This window comes from Coptis chinensis, chromosome 3 (genome assembly GCF_015680905.1).
Source record: "Coptis chinensis isolate HL-2020 chromosome 3, ASM1568090v1, whole genome shotgun sequence".
NCBI classification, from domain to species: Eukaryota; Viridiplantae; Streptophyta; class Magnoliopsida; order Ranunculales; family Ranunculaceae; genus Coptis; species Coptis chinensis.
In genome coordinates, this window is record NC_141458.1 from 23,784,035 (window position 1) to 23,800,606 (window position 16,572).

At 36.9% G+C, this 16,572-nt stretch overlaps 1 protein-coding gene across 4 annotated transcripts; it reads right to left on the minus strand.

Annotated features, from left to right (window-relative positions):
• Positions 1–299: 299 nt before the first annotated feature.
• On the minus strand, positions 300–11,300 carry LOC147508726 (kinase superfamily with octicosapeptide/Phox/Bem1p domain-containing protein). Of its 4 annotated transcripts, none has more exons than XM_086601108.1 (11): positions 8,719–11,285; positions 8,509–8,613; positions 8,258–8,410; positions 6,525–6,688; positions 6,261–6,408; positions 5,772–5,894; positions 5,597–5,684; positions 1,852–2,046; positions 1,616–1,675; positions 1,435–1,523; positions 300–925 (listed from the first exon to the last, which is right to left on the minus strand). In XM_086601108.1, exons 1-8 carry the CDS (start codon positions 11,176–11,178, stop codon positions 1,880–1,882), a joined length of 3,408 nt encoding a protein of 1,135 aa, XP_086457234.1. In that variant the 5' UTR covers positions 11,179–11,285; the 3' UTR covers positions 300–925; positions 1,435–1,523; positions 1,616–1,675; positions 1,852–1,879. The 4 variants fall into 4 exon arrangements, with proteins under 4 accessions (XP_086457234.1, XP_086457233.1, XP_086457232.1 ...); XM_086601107.1 differs by having other exon boundaries at positions 1,616–1,691; XM_086601106.1 differs by having other exon boundaries at positions 1,616–2,046.
• Positions 11,301–16,572: the final 5,272 nt, after the last annotated feature.

Here is a 16,572-nt window from a genome sequence, read left to right on the forward strand (position 1 = left end):
CGTTAGAATAAAAGTAGAACAAATAACCCCTATACAAGGATTATTGAAGCTTGGCTGGCTTGAATACGGAATACCATTCTTACAGAGTGGACTAAGTGACTAACTAAAGTGGAGTTGTTTTTGGATCGGGTGTGCTACACTGCTACAATATGATCGCTCGAATACAGGCCCTTCTCAACTAATCATCTGAAAAAAACAATGTCCAGTTTCTTCACTGGCATACAAGTAACCAAAGGTCTAACTACTCTTACAGAATAAATGTCTTCTACCGTAACTCTCAAACTATGTAGGAAAAAATATAATGTAGAAAAGAAATGCTTTCATATGGTAATATTAAACGCCAAATCCAACATTTATACAGATGCAAAGGACCAATGAGACAACTATTTTTTCAGATTTTTTTTTTTTTCATTTCGTTGCCTCACAATTTCATTTCCCACAAACTTGCTAACAACTCAATTTCATTACTGAAGCCTATCCAAATATCTCGACTGCTGGAAAACTATATCACTAAGAGGTTTTATCACATTACATTTCAACCTTTTCTATCTTCATTCTTCATCTCGACTCCATTAAATTTGTTTTCTTCCAAGTGAAGCTTCCATTAAATGCACTTGCTCTGTTTTTGTAAACCAAATGTGCAACATTATCTCCGTAAACTGTTTGATTCTGTTAAACTTGTCTCGATTGTTCCCAACATCAGTGACATTCCAAAGGAAACTCTCAAGCGTCACAAAATTCAAGCAGGAACTGCATTATGAATTTATGATGTGTCTCACATTGTCAAAATTAAACTATGCTGTATCTCTCCCACAACCTCAACAACCCCCACCCACAAACAACAAACACGTCCTCCAGTATTCAAGCTTTATGGTTGCATCGAAAGCTGCCAAAAATCCACTACAGCCAGTCCCAAAGGAGAAAACTAGGAAGGTTGAGTGAAGAAGAAAATTTAATCAACCAGCGAGAAGTGATGAGGTCATCACAATAATCATAGGGGTACATATACACATTAAAATAGGGATAATGTCAGGGATTCTCTTATATGTTTCACAGCCTAATTAAGAACAAGTTAATAAGCTTATGGTTTATACTACTTTTCATCGCAGTTAAACGCTGCACCCACTCAACATCCAAAAACATCATGAAGTACCACAAACATAAGACACGGGCATTATACCTATAAACTTATAGTACTTTTTTTTTTTTTTTTTCTCTTTTTCAAATTTCTCATTTAAAGTTATACACATGCCTGGAGATGAATATCTATAAACCATAAAATAGATATTTAGGTCATAAACAAAACATCATAAAGATATAACAAATTTTGGGATCTGAGGTTTGACCTAAAAGCCTCAGCATGATGAATGCATCATTGCCTTCCAGGCTCCCATTATATAGAGCATAAAACTTTCCAACTATTTACAACCATACCAGCTTTCTTGCACTTTGAATGGTGGCACACAAAGGTCTCCGCAATCTGAACGTCTTATACTTCCCTAGCCCATCTGAGATTTAAAACCCTGCAAAATTTTGGTCAAAAGATCTTAATAGTCATTAAAAGGTGTGAAATAGAAAAAAATGATAACAATCTAGAGTAGTTTGATGAACTCACATATTAGTCGAGCATTTAAAGCTCTCCTCTGTTTATAGCATGGTCCTCAATAGCATGTTCCTGATATAATATAGTGCTTATAATAGGACGTCGTTGTGAAGAAATATCCATATATGCAATACAAGAAAAGGATTCATTTAGGGAATAACAAACACGATATTGCATCACTAGCAAAATGTTTTCAATATGGCAGGTGATATTTCACCGCATGTGAGATATCCTTCTTCCTTTCTTACTTGCAACCATGTGATGCAAGAAAACGCATCATTTCAAATTGATTGCCGCAGCCATCTTCCTCAGCTTCTGAGAAATTTCAGAGAAAGATGGTCTCTGCCCTGGTTCAGAAGACCAACAATTTTCCATCAAAGATTTCCATTCAGGATCACACCAGGATGGCACTTGTGGACGTAACGAGTCATTTACTATCCCCCCTATAAAAAAACAAAATTACGAGAAGCCATGAATTGAATTTTAACTACAAAAGGTTGAGTAACTGTGGTTCATTAGGAAACAAAATCAACAATTACCTCCATGCAACGCTTTGTACAGAAAGTAATTAAGCGCTTGAAAAAATATTATATATCTTCAATACAAATTTTATTGCTATGTAACTAAAACTGGGTCCCATCTCGATAACTTGTGGTTGATATAATAACATTCTCGAAAGCAGTAAGCATACCATATTGTTATTCCACCAGAAGGGACATTTAAAACCTTGATTATTTCCTTATAAATAATATTTCGCATGAAATGATTTCTTATAACAAGTAAGCCTTTTCGATATTGTTTAAGCCATGTTTCTGTTCCTTTTTTATCTACCTCTTTGTGGCATCATTGCATATTAAAATTATATTAAAAATCCATCTTTCCAACAGTAAACACATACTAGTATCATTAATTATATAGTGTTTTATCTTTTGGCCCAAATATCTACAACTCTCAACTGATAATAAAAATAACAACAATATATCAGGGTCTCTAAGAGGAAAATTATTTCCTAAAAACACTTCAAAACCAAGTGAAATAAGATAAGCTTGTATATTAGCAGAAGAGTTATGGGCCAGTAACGGCACACCTCGTCCCTTAGAAGTAGGAATGGTCCTATTTCGATGTACGTCCACATAGACAACCACACATACCAACAAACAATTTTCTACGCTTTTCAGAGTAGTACATAACTACATATATTATGAATCACTAGTACATAACAATGGTGATATATCTTACTAATTTGTAATGCAGCTCTTTCAAGTTGCAATAACATGTCATCTCCTTACATCTGATTAAAGTTTGTCATTTTTCTATAACGAATATATATTTATTAATTGCTCATTAAAACCACAAGACATTCTTAATAAGGCAATTCACACTTTAACAGTTGTTTTACCTCATAATGTTTCTTAAAAGTAACAAATACATAATAAAACAAACTAACGAATTAAAGAAGTACATGTGGTTGCCTGCTTAACATCTAACAGCTTGTGTGTCTTAGTTTGTAAGGGTATACTATCATACTGACAAAACAAACAAACATCTTATAATGTTAACACTTAACACAGCACAAATGTATATGATCCGCCATTGAACATATATAATAACTATATCTTACTATTTAGTTTTGGATTTCAATATTTCAACCAATTATTTCCTTATTACATTGCAACACCACATGCACACCTGCTACTTCTTTATAGAAGTGTACATATAGCTTAATATTTATCATTTACGAGTATACTGTCATTACTGTCAGTTTACTCCTACCAACTGGATCTGCAAATCATTTTCCAAACTTTCCACCATTTTGGTAAAAAATGGTTTCAGTGAATACTGAATAAAAACCTTTACAATTCCTCTTCCAAGATAAGAACAGCATAATCAAAGATAAAATGAAAAACAGAACAAAACCAAATAAGGAAAAAAAAATCAATAAATTCTGTAAGCCATGCAGAGATCTTTGTCAAAATGTAAATCAGATTAAACTATTGAAGACAATATTTCTACTTTATGAAAGTCCATGATTCAACTAATTTTAATTCCTGAATCAGGCAAATTATTACTTGGAGAATGTCCACTTGTTTGTGTGTGCTGAAATGAAGCTTATATTCAAATTATTATCAATCTGACAGCATACTAGGACACACCAACAGCATCAATACATCTACTAAAGCCGCAACACAGAAACTACAGGACTCGAACAGTAAACTATTAGCAACATGTTAAGAAAGAAAGAATACTTTCAAACCACCAAACAAAGGAAACAATCCCGAAACCAGTAACATTTTGCACAAGAACCATGCAGTTTTACACTATAGCATAATTATTAAAATATATATATATATATATATATATATATATATATATATATATAGTAACTCTAAAAAGTAGCTACTTAAGTTAACTTAAAATAAGTACATACGTAAAACTTCACCTACAAAATGAATTCAAACCTAATTTTTTGTGGTTATGAAGCACTCACCATAATGATTATCTTCCCAAAATTTCAACTCATTTGGAAACCTCTAACATAGATAAAAATTGTTGTCATCTTTAAAAAGAAATCTAACGGTCCAGAAATGTTGAATTTTTGTAATTGTTTTTTGCCCATGTTAGAGGTTTCCAAATGAGTTGAAATTTTATAGAGATGATCTTAATATTGAGTATATCATATCCACAAAAAAATAGATTTAAATTCATTTTGTAGGTGAAGTTTTCCTTACGTACTTATTTTAAAGTTAACTTAAGTAGCTATTTTTAAGATAAGGACTGTATATATATATATAGGGGAGGGATAGAGGCACTAACGAACTAAAAGTTTTGTGAGCATGTTCTAATGTTAGACTTCTTTGAATGAGCTGAATTTTTGTGAGTATGTTCTTCATGGTAGGGAGATCATATCTACAACAAATCATATCTACAACAAATCAGCCCTTAATTCAACTTTTAAGTCCATGATTTTGCTTGGATTATATATATATATATATATAAACAAAAACTGATATATATACATGATGTTTCAGAATTAAGAGTTGAGTTTCTTTTTTTTTTCACCTAAACTGCCTCCCCACTTGAATAAAATATCTAGGTACTTCTTTCAAACCTAACATAAAAACTTAGTAAATCCCTACACAGAAGTTTTCCCAATACATCAGTTTAATAGGTTTTCTCTTTTAAGAGTTTTTACCACTAGCAATAAATTTATACACTACCCTTAAAAATTTAAACCATCTGAAAAATATCGACGCATACACAGATAATTTCCTTATTTACCTGCTCTGATTCCTTTTCAATGAGTACATAAATAAATTTAAAAAGACTTCCAAAAAAACTTAACAATTTTTTGGAAAAATATGAAACCAAGATGAATAAACAACAAAATAAACAAACAACAAGATAAATAAATAAACAAAAGAAGTAAACAAAAATGGGCACAGGCCAGATCCTCCCCAAAAAATCATATGTACGGGTCTCCTGGCATGCGGCTCACGCCATTCGAGGTGGCCCAGCCCATCCTTCATTTGTTCTTGAAAAATCAGGGGAATAATAAGAAATTCTAAAAATAGTATTTTATTTAATTGAAATAAATATGTGATCTTCGACACCAACACATGACAAATACATATGAAATAAAAATGTCGAGGTAATTTATAGTATGTGCACAATAGAAGACTGCTAATATGTGCATTAGCATAACACAAATGACATCTCAGACCGTCAACTAATCAAATTAAGCATAGAATACTGTCTCAATACACCGGACAAAAGGTTGCAGTTTAATGCATATGCATACGTAAAAGTATAGAATGATCCTTGTACTAAGGCATGTATTCCTCATTAAGTAATCTAGCATGGTTAATTTTTTGCCACAACGAGAGATAACACAAACAAGCTAAATGATACTTAGCAGTTAGCAACCCAAGAAACTTATCTAAATTATCTTTCCAATAAACCGGAAATTCTTCAAATTTCAACAATGGTGCCTACCAATTATCGAAGCACAATGCATATCTGCATAAGGTTCCTCTCCAGTAAGCAATTCCCACATGACAATCCCAAATGAATAGACATCAATCTGCAAGATGGATAAACAATCTTTCAAAAAAATAGAAACTAATAAGTAAACTGATTTGAATAACTTAGAGACCAAGAGCAACCTTACCTTTTCTGATACCATGCTGCATTTCCCACTAAGAAGTTCAGGTGCCATCCATGGTAAAGTTCCACGAACACCTCCAGATACTAAGGTGTGCTGCTTTACCTTTGATAAACCTAAATCACCAATCTGAGAGACAAACATTGAGTGAGTTATCTACAAAACTGAGGTCCCTGTAAGTTGTAACAACATACGCAGACAATCAGTGAGAAGTCGCAAGAGAAGTAACCGCTACTACAACTTCATAATCTCCGCTTCAAAGATACAAAGTCATGTAGGCAGTAAAAGGAACATTGAACTGGCCATGTCTTTCATTTTTTATTTTTTAGAGTTACGCATATAAAATGAAAAGCATTTGGATATGCTGTGACATTTTAGACATGGTAGCTAAACAGAAAAAATGTTTAGAAAACAAGACTTTTAGAGGAAGTGACCGCATAGGAGTAATAACAATACTTTCTTCAAATCAACCTTCCACGATCCACCTCAACATACCTTGCAAATGGGTCGATGGGGATCTCTCATATTTACTAGAAGATTCTCACACTTCAAATCAAAATGCACAATGTTTTTCCCATGCAAATACTCCATACCAAACGCTGTATCCATAGCTATAATCAGCCTCTTACGACGGTCAATTGTTCTGCTCCATAACACAGTACGTTGCAAAATAGCAAAGTGAGTTTGTGACTTATATCTTCAAAACAACAAGCACTTAAAACAGCACAAGCTTAATTAACAACAACCAAAATGATCTACCTGTCTTTCTTTTGCAAAAATTGTTTCAACGATCCATTAATCATGAACTCTGTTACAGTTGCTAGAGATCCATCAGGACCATCGCGAACTATACCATAGAAAGAAACGACATTGGGATGATGCAACGAACTCAATATTAAAGCCTCCTTCCAGAAATCTGCAATCTGTTACAAACAGACAGAAAATTAGCTAACAAAGATTCAAAATAAATATCAGAACCAATCTACAATCCGAAGACATCTAAAGGCCATAACATCAAAGACAAGCAGGAAACCAACTCAAATGAAAAAATAATGTAACTCTTATACCAAAATATCAGTGAAAAGATAAATGTGCTACACAAAGCACACTATACCGAGAAAGATGTAATATTTCAATGTTCTAAAACTAGTTAAATTCCTAGAATCGATTGATCAGGGGACATAGTAGAAAGGGGAAACTGGAAATAGTTAGTTTTGCAGATGTGTCTAACACCATCCAGATAAAGGAAAATCTATAGAAATTTCATTTTATATGACTCCTAAGGCACATTTGGCTTTTTCTGCTCCATGTCGGACGAAACTTAGCTTGTCCATATCAAGATTGCCACTATGTATCCTATTAATTAAGTAAATGAAATGCTTGGAACATATTATGTCTATGTCCAAAGCTCTCATGAAACTTCAAATCATATAAAGATCCACCTTCAAACTTCACAGACTTCTAGAAGAAAAATGTCACTCGGTAATGGGGTCAAATATCCATCAAGAAATAGCACATAAGCATTTAGAAAGTCAGAGGCAGAAGCCCTTCCCAACCACAGGGCCACATGCCACCCTCAAATTATCCCCTACTTGTCTGAGAAGCAACTAATCTCTCAAGGAAAGGATTACCTCTTATTCCATAAATCCCAATGATCACCTTTGGTTGACCCATTATACAAGGTAAGACTTCCCCAATCCCTTCATAACTCCCAAAAGGTTATTTCGATTGTATCGTCCATATAAAAAGCACGCGTCTATGGATACTATATTTAGTGATAATTATTTCCTTGTGCAGGCTAGAAATAGCCAAACCAAACCCCCGGTATCCATCCACCTAGGAGAGTCCTATTCTTCACACGGAATATTGCAGTTAAACAAGGCTATTGGCTTTGGAGAGAGTGCTTTGCTCCATGATACAAGGTAAGACTTCACATTTCATCCGTGGGCTATACATAAAGTCCTTGAGAATTGTCTCCTCCTTCAATCTTGTGGTAAGGTTAGGGGTGAGGCACATGAGGACTCGCAAAAGGGGTGCCAACCTGGTAGGGATGGCTTTGGGCCATGCAGATGCCAACATCACTTCTATTTTCTGCATTTAATTTGTACCTTTCTTCAGATAACAATAAAATATCTTATTCATCAAAATATATATATAATATTATTGCTGCAAACTATCACAGCATAACACAAAGCTTCACTATCATTGGCACAAGATTTGTTAATTTCCCATGATGGTTCAGTTGAAATCATGATTAATACCAAGACGGTAAGAAGTTAGTGGATTTGCATAGTCGAATGCACAGATTATTGAAGCATATACAAATAAGTAGAAACTAAAACAAGAAAAGTATCATTATTCTATTTCAATTAATTATAAAATAATGTCACTAATGGAGACTGTAGTTTACCAAAGACCAACACCACAAGGTTAATTTTTTCAATAAGGATAGTTGCGTCAAAAACAATTCAGAAGGAAGAAGAATAACAAACCAGGCGTTCTCGCTCAGATGGTCTTCCTGCAAAGCAACTAGCTTTTATTCTTTTTACTGCAACATCAGATCCCTTCCATTTCCCATGGAAAACAGCTCCATAGGTACCAGATCCCAACTCTCGGATTTCCTCCAGATCATCATTTCTTATTGTCTGTACAAGAACAAACATATATATATAAATCAAGAGTACAAAATAAATAGATTAATCACAAAAATATAACTATGACAAAAAGAGAACAAGAAAATAACCTGTAGCCCTCTAGCCAAAGCTTCTTCCTCGGCCTTTGTTTGCTCGATGCCAGATTTTTCTGGATGGTCGCTATCAGAGTCGACCTCTACATCACCATGAGTATTCTACAAAGAACAACTCAAAGTGTAAATATTAACCAATTTACTACTTAAGGCTTGGGGAAAATATTCGACAAAGTGCAGAGGAATCAAGGCAGACAAATTTCTTACCTCAGCTTCTAATTCCTGGGGATCTGCTTCTTTCAATACGGCATCCACTTGATTTTCAACATTAGCCTGCACTTTGAGTTTCACCTCCTCAGCATCTTCTAATGCTGCCTTCTTTACTGAAGCAATCAACTCAGGTAAGAAACTCAAGCGTTGAACAGAGAATCCCTCCTGATCAGCGATGGAAAGGCCATCAATTTCACTGAGTTTCATGACATCGCCATTCTCTCCATACAGTTGTTTTCCATTTGATTCAACATCAGCCTCCTTGTTTTCCTGATTGATTAAATCAATTTTACCCTGGTGAGAGTTATTTAGCACAACAGACTCTTCTACTGTCTGTGCACATTCAACTTTGTGACTTTCTCTAAGTGCACTTTTATCCTCCAATCCAGGTGTTCCAGTAACATCAGCAACATCTGAGGGCCCTGGGTTATGATTTGTAGTGGTTGAACCATGCAGTATACCATTAAAAACAGGTGATGAAGAACATGGCCCAGGCATAGAATCAACAGGAATGGAATATGAGGTTCTCACAGGATCTTGAACAAATGGCAAATGGTTTTCCTGGCCGATTGCGTATGAATTTAAGTTTGGAACATAGTCATGGTGATATTCTGGAGCAGCTGACCCATCAAAGCCAAATGTTTTCTGTGAGTGCCCAGCCCAAGGATTTGGATTTTCCATCCCGGCACGGAAACTAGGACTCCCTTGTGTACCCCGTTGGAACCCCGAATTAACTGTACCATTAGTTTGAGGGAGCATGTTCAAAGCTTCATATGACGGAGAAGCACGCATAGGGTTGTGTGTTTTTGTCCATAATGCATGGGCATGGGGAGGACCATGTGGCACTTGATAAGTATTGTCGGTACCATAAGCAGCAGCGTATCGAACTCCATGGTCTTCTACTGAAGGGATATGGATGTGAGGTCCAGAACCAACAACATGTTCCTGGAAACCTTCTTTTCCCAATTCAGGACCGGTTCGCATGTACCGGGGGTCTTCAGGATTAACGAAATTCGAAGGCACCTGATGGCTGCAATTAGCATGTGCAATATGACCATTCATGCTATTACCATCTGCCAGATAGTGCTCATTTATCCATCCTCCACTGGGCATACCAATTCTTGGCTCCTCACCCCGAGGGTTCAAGTGGTGATGCTGGATCCATCCTCTCTCGTGATTATGAGCTTCACTATAGAAGTTACGAGGATCATTTAGTTCCTTGGGGTATATTCCAGACTCCAAATTTGCTTCCGGATTAAAATGGTAAGCCTCCCTTCTATGGTTGCACTCAGCACAAGGAGGACTACCAAACTGATGGAATTCGTTCATACAGTTTTGTGGTTCCAAATGAGGTTGGGCTGCTGGCATCCATCTAGGATCAGGGTAACGACCAGTATCAATTGGAGTTTGATTCCTTTGCAAAGCCATCCTACACTGCTCACACCTACTACCATTCCCTTTGAAACCATTCTGAGGGTGACCAAGATTAACTGGAAAACCACCACTCTCACTAGGTATTGTTCCAGCTGGAACCCAGACCACATTATCGACAAAAGGTGACCGATTATCAAATTGTGGCTGTGGTTGATGACTAAATGACTGCCTCCCATACTCCTCCGCTGAAGCCCTATCAGTAAACTCCCCAAATCCCATACGATATCGACCAGAAGACGGAGAAAGTTGAAACTCAGGCACCTGCCTCGCATCATGGTGCCCACCATGATGCCTAGGCGAATAATACCCAGGACTCCAAGGAGCTTCCATTTCACTATACCTCTGACTATGAGGTTGCTGAATTTGCCCAGACCCTAAATGCGGAATCCTAAGCTGCCGTAAATTAAACTGAGGTAAAGGTGCCTCAAAAATCCGCTGACTATTATTATTATTATTACTCAATCCAAACTCAACACTCATCGGATTCATCACCGGCCCTTCAACCCCCGCCACGGCTCCCATCACAGGGGAATCGGGCGATTGTTGTTGCTGTTGTTGTTGTAATCTAATAAATTCAGTATTACCATCATTCAAACTATTCAAAGCATCAACATACCTCCTCTCAGTCTCCCTTTCATTAGAATCAAAATGCGGAGACGAACTAGAAAACGAACAATCTTGCTGCAACTGCTCATATTGCGGAAACAAAAATAATCTCAACCTCGTAAAGCCATCATTCAACCCACCCAATTTATCATATTCTTCCATCATATTAATGACGTCATCATCATTAACAACAGAAACTAAAGCATCTAAATCTTCATCAGGTTGTTGATACTTTAATATAACAGCAGATTCAAAAAGTTCTTTCATTTTTAAGATGAGCTCTTCAAATAATATATCTTTTGCTAGACTTACAATCCTCGTTTCTCCACCCACGTGTCTTAATTTCCCATCTTGTGGTCTCGGCATAATACTTCCACCGAAACTACATAGAAATTTTACTCTTGCTGGTGAATCCATCTTTATTACCCCCGTCTCTCCAATTACACATCAATTTCAGCTGCTGATGATGATGATGATGGTAATGAGAAGAGGAAGAACATTTTTTTTTTTTTTTGGAAGATGTGCTGTCTTATTGACAGGTTGTGTACACGTGGCGGGAATTGGTTAAAGGAGAGATGAGAATCTATTTTTTTTGTCGACACGTGTTGGTTGATTAGAGGAGGGAAAGAGTGGCTAGAAATGAAGTATCTGAATTATATACACACACTTTAACAGTTTGATTTGCTTAGGAATTTGTGAATAGGGTTGGATTTGGCTTAGATATTTAGATAGACATGAGCTCCTTTTGTGTTCTTACGCCGTCCTACTTGAGGGCATAATTCTGTTGGAATACTGACAGCACCAAGTTATATGCAATTGCAACGCAGAGTATAGATTGTACATTTTATGACAAAAGATCAACTTAGGAATTATGCCTGATTGAATCTGATCCGAGAGTATAGAACAGGCTATAATGTTTTTAATTTTTTTGATAAGTTAAAATTTATTGATTGGAGTGAAATAGAAACGAGTGAGAATGTGAAATCCTGACAGGAAAGCGAAAGTAGCGCATAATTTTATACTAAGACTGCGTTTGTTTACCCACTTTAGCATGGAAAGGAAAGGAAATCTCTAGAATGGTCTACCTTTTCCATACTAATCGGCTGTTTGCTATCTATGGAAAGGAAAAACAAATCTGTGGAAAGGAGTGGATTTTTGAGTCCGTGGGTAGGCCCTTGGGAAAGAGCAGAATGAAAAGGAAATATCCTCTTGAGAAAGGAAATATCCTTTAACCAATGAAAGGAAAGGAATGGAATGGAATGAAAGGGCGCGACCACAAAAATTTTTAGGTCTCCATGGACTCAAAACAATTATTGTTATTATGCACAGACATATAAAGTACTTAACAAATCTTCTCCCTATGTATCTCCCTCTCTACAACAATGAACTTATCATATCCAATTTTTCTTTATCCTAGCCTATTTTGCAGATCTCTAACTAAGGTATGGCTGGGGCGAAAATCTGAAGATATTGATGTTGTTGTTGCTAGTGCCATTTTCTTGTTATTGTTTGCTTAATGTATTTTGCTCATCATCCCATTATTTTGATTTCTATAACCGTGAAACATCATGCTTTGGAATCTTTTGGATGCTTGTTAGTGGATTAATTCAAAGGAAGTTTTGTTAAGTACTTTATATGCCTGTGCATAATAACATGTTTGATTATCTTTAAAATTCCACCAAATATCTTGAAAACTTAGAGATTTCCAATTTTTTTGGCCATGTCCAGTAATGTTCAACTGTTCAAGTTTGTTGTTCGGACACCGACATTATTTACAGATGATTATTGAGCAGAGAACCATCATACAAAACACAAAATTACACGAAGAAAATTATTTGCAGTTGTTCCTTGTTATATGACAATACATTATATTAGTATCATTTAATGGAGTACTGTTATTCAATATTAATTTGCATTTGGTGTAGTTTTCTGTTTATTTCTATAGGAAGCAACATTGAGTATTAGTTATAGCTGACGTCTAAATTAGTTCACATGGTTTTTGGTTGAATTTATAATCACTTTGTGAATTTTTTATAGTGAAGAATATGGATGACTATGAAGTAGCAGCCTGTCTCCCCTTACCTGTTTATCATTGTCTCTGAAGCTCTATCTAGAATGATAGCAAAGGCTGAAAGTAATGGGGAAATTCATGGCATCAAAATCAGGAGAAATGCTCCCGCAATCACACATCTCCTTTATGCTGATGACCTTATCTTGTTCACTAAGGCCAGTTTGGCCGAGAGTGGAAAGGTAAAGAACATCTTGGATAAGTATTGTGATGCCTCTGGATAGAGGATAAACTATGACAAATCTAGCATCCACTGTAGTAAAAATGTGCATAGAATGCATAAAAAGATTCTTAAGAGATTCTGGAAGATGAGAATCTTTGACAAGAGAGATAAATACTTGGGAGTACCCATTGTCATATCTCAGAGTAAAAAGGATGACTTTGATTACCTGGTTGACAAAGTCCATGGCAAAATAAAGGGTTGGCGAGCTAAAGTCTTGAGCCAAGCTAGGAGGAATACTCTTATCCAAGCTGTGGCTCAAGCTACTCCTCTCTATGCTATGGCAACTTACAAAGTACCTAAATCCACTTGCAATAAGTTAGATAAAGCTTACATACACTTCTGGTGGCATGGTACGGAGGACAGCAAAAGCCTCCACACCATTGGGTGGGATGGCATATGTAAGCCTAAAGCCTTGGGAGGCTTAGGATTGAGGAAATCGGGGGATATGAACAAGGCTATGCTCTCTAAGCTGGCTTGGAAAGCTGTAAAGGACACTACATCTATATGGGCGAAGACCTTTATAGCTGTGTATGGAAAACAGTGGTTTGATAGTAAAGAGGAACCCTCACCCTGGGCCTCCTGGTTCTAGAAAGGGGTGCATAGAACTGCTCGAGACATTCTTCCAGGGCTTATTTGGAGTATTGGGAAAAGGGACAAGGTGGAAGCTATGAAACAACTTTGGCTTCTCCATAACAATGCTCCTATAACTCTGCACGAAGTGATGCCTAACAGACCTGAGCTGGAGGATCTAAGAGTAAGAGACCTGATGCTAAGGGATGGGTCAAGCTGGGACTATCAAAAGGTAGAGTCTTTTTTTCCACCTGAGATAGTAACCTTGATTACTCAAGTGGTGATCAGACCTAACAGCAGTGCCAATGATGAGATTAGATGGGTACACACACATAATGGACTCCTCACAGTCAGATCTGCCTATAGGTTTGTCACTAGAACTTATTGGCAAGGAGGCACCTCCTCCTTCAATACTAAGAGTATAAAAACTCTGTGGGGCTTGCAGCTGTCAGCTAACACACAAATGTTCCTTTGGAAGCTGTATATGAATATGCTTCCCACAGGAGATGTGTTGGAAAGCAGAAATATTCAGGGGGATCATACTTGCCCCTTATGTTGGTTGGCCCCAGAAGAACCCATCCATATTTTCTTCCAATGTGAGTGGACAAAACTGGTTTGGTTCGCTTCGGAGTTGGGGGCCAGAGTTGAAGAACATGCGGATCACACTATAAGAGACTGGCTAGATGTCTTCCTGGGGTGGACACAAACAACTGACCAAGGACTTGTAGAAAAAGGACTGCTAACAGCTCATATCTTACAAGATATTTGGGAAGCAAGGAATATAGCCAAGTTTGAGGGCAAAGTGCCCAACAGAGACAGCATGCTGAGAAGGGCCTATGCTCAGTGGAACATGAGCCTGGAAGCTTACAGAGAACCTCAGGGAGTAGTCTCTTCTAACTCTTACATTTCTAAGACTTGGCTTGATAAGAACAACAATCTTATTTTTCCTATTGTGGAAGTAAATACTGTGCTAATCCGTTTTGATGCGGCTTTCCGCAGGGAAACAAGGGTGGCAGCAGTAGGAACTTTGGCTTGGGATAGGGAAGGAAACATGGTGGGAGCAGCTACAAGACTCTTTGAAGCTGGATCTGCAGAAGAGGCAGAGATGGTGGCTCTGGAAGTGGCTGTTAAACTAGCGAGGACCACGGATAGCACATCAGTACTGTTTGAAGGAGACTGCCGTCAAGTTATTTTGGCTGCACAAAACTTGAGTGAGCAACAGTTGACAAATTGGAAACTTGATTCCATTAGATGTAATATTCAGGAGTTATGCCACACTTTTACTTTTTGTAGGTTTAGTTGGATTAGTAGGCAAGTGAATGATGAAGCGCATGAGCTAGCCAAGTGGGCTTCTAGATATCAAGATCTGAACTCTCTCCCTGACTTTTTGCTGAACAGCAATACTGTACCCCTTATGCTATGATATTTATAAGACATGTTTTTAACGAAAAAAAAAAAGCAGCCTATATCTAAATTATTATAAAAATCGCAACTCTTATCTACATTCTCGCAACAGTAAAAAAAAATTTTTATGTAACTCTAAATCTCTTCAACCTTACTATTTTGCCTCCCATGTGTTTCTTAAATACCAATAGTAGCCTCTATAATATATAGTAATAATAGTTGAAATAGAAGGATAAATATGGAACTAAAAAAAGTCTCACCAACTCAGAGTCCCACTAATATGGTGTTATTCCAAACGTGTGAAGCACGTACATGATACTAGTATGTCTAATTGCTGCATATATAGTTACCACACACGTGACTGAATATGTTGATAGGCAGCCTCATAAGAATCGAGATATTGAGAGAAAAAGTATTCTTGAGAGGCTATACTCAGAGAATGATAGCCATTGTCCCGATATGCTCCTCATGAATAGATATTGTTTTGGTAGATTGTGCGAAAAACTTAAAGAGAAAGGATTGGCTGATAGTAGGTGAGTATCTTTGAGAGAAAAGGTCGCTGTGTTTATTCTTGTTGTGGGCCATGACACACGTATAAGGCATGGTGCTTTTACTGTGGTAAGGTCATTAGAAACAGTGCACCGCCATTTACATACGGTATTGTGAATAATATTGAAGATTGGGAGAGAATATGTAAAGCAGGCACGTCAAACAAACTCCCGCAAACCGGCGGTAATCCGAAAGCTTGGTCCATGAGATACTTTAAGGTAAAGCCGAGCTAGTTACTTTTGAACTCTATTTACTTATTTATTTATATTAGGTGGTGTGGTTATTTACATATTTTGTTTTCTAAATTATTTTTTCTTCTTATGGGATTGTGTTAGTGCGATTGATGGTACTCACATACCAGTAGCGGTACCCATAGAAGATCAACCGAGGTATCGCAACCGAAAGGGTGACTTGACCCATAATGTCCTCATGGCTTGTTCTTTTGATATGAAGATAACATACATATTAGCTGGATGGGAGGGTTCCGTTCATGATAGTAGGTTGTTGAGAGTTGCGATGAACCACCAAAAAGACAAGTTAATCGTTCCACCGGGTAAATATTACCTTGGTGATGTTGGATTTCCACTTATCTCAGGCTTCTTAGTTCCTTTTCGTGGAACTAGATATCACTTATCTGACCAAACAGGAGAAGCACAAAACTATAAAGAGTTATTTAATTTTAGGCATTCACAAATTGCATAACGTGATTAAGCGTACTTTTGGTCTATTTAAGAAGAGATTTGCTTATCTAAGGACATCCCCTTTCTATAGTGTAGATACACAAGTTGATTTGGTAGTAGCTTGTTGTATACTACACAATTTTATACGAGACGTAGATCCAGATGATGTTGGTAATGGATGGGATGACCGTGATGAAGGTGGACACGAGAATTCCGGTACCCAAGCTCAAAGTGTTAGTACTCTCACCCCGACTTCTGAGTGGACTATGTTCAGGACCACTCTTGCAAACACTATATGGAATGAGCACCATATGAAT

Coding starts and splice junctions, on each gene's coding strand:
- LOC147508726 (XM_086601108.1), bottom strand. CDS start 11,178: ATGGATTCACCAGCAAGAGTAAAATTTCTATGTAGTTTCGGTGGAAGT. Junction 6,409..6,524: donor TTTTTGCAAAAGAAAGACAG/GTAGATCATTTT, acceptor GTTATGGAGCAG/AACAATTGACCGTCGTAAGA. Junction 2,047..5,596: donor GCATTGTGCTTCGATAATTG/GTAGGCACCATT, acceptor GTTTTTTTATAG/GGGGGATAGTAAATGACTCG.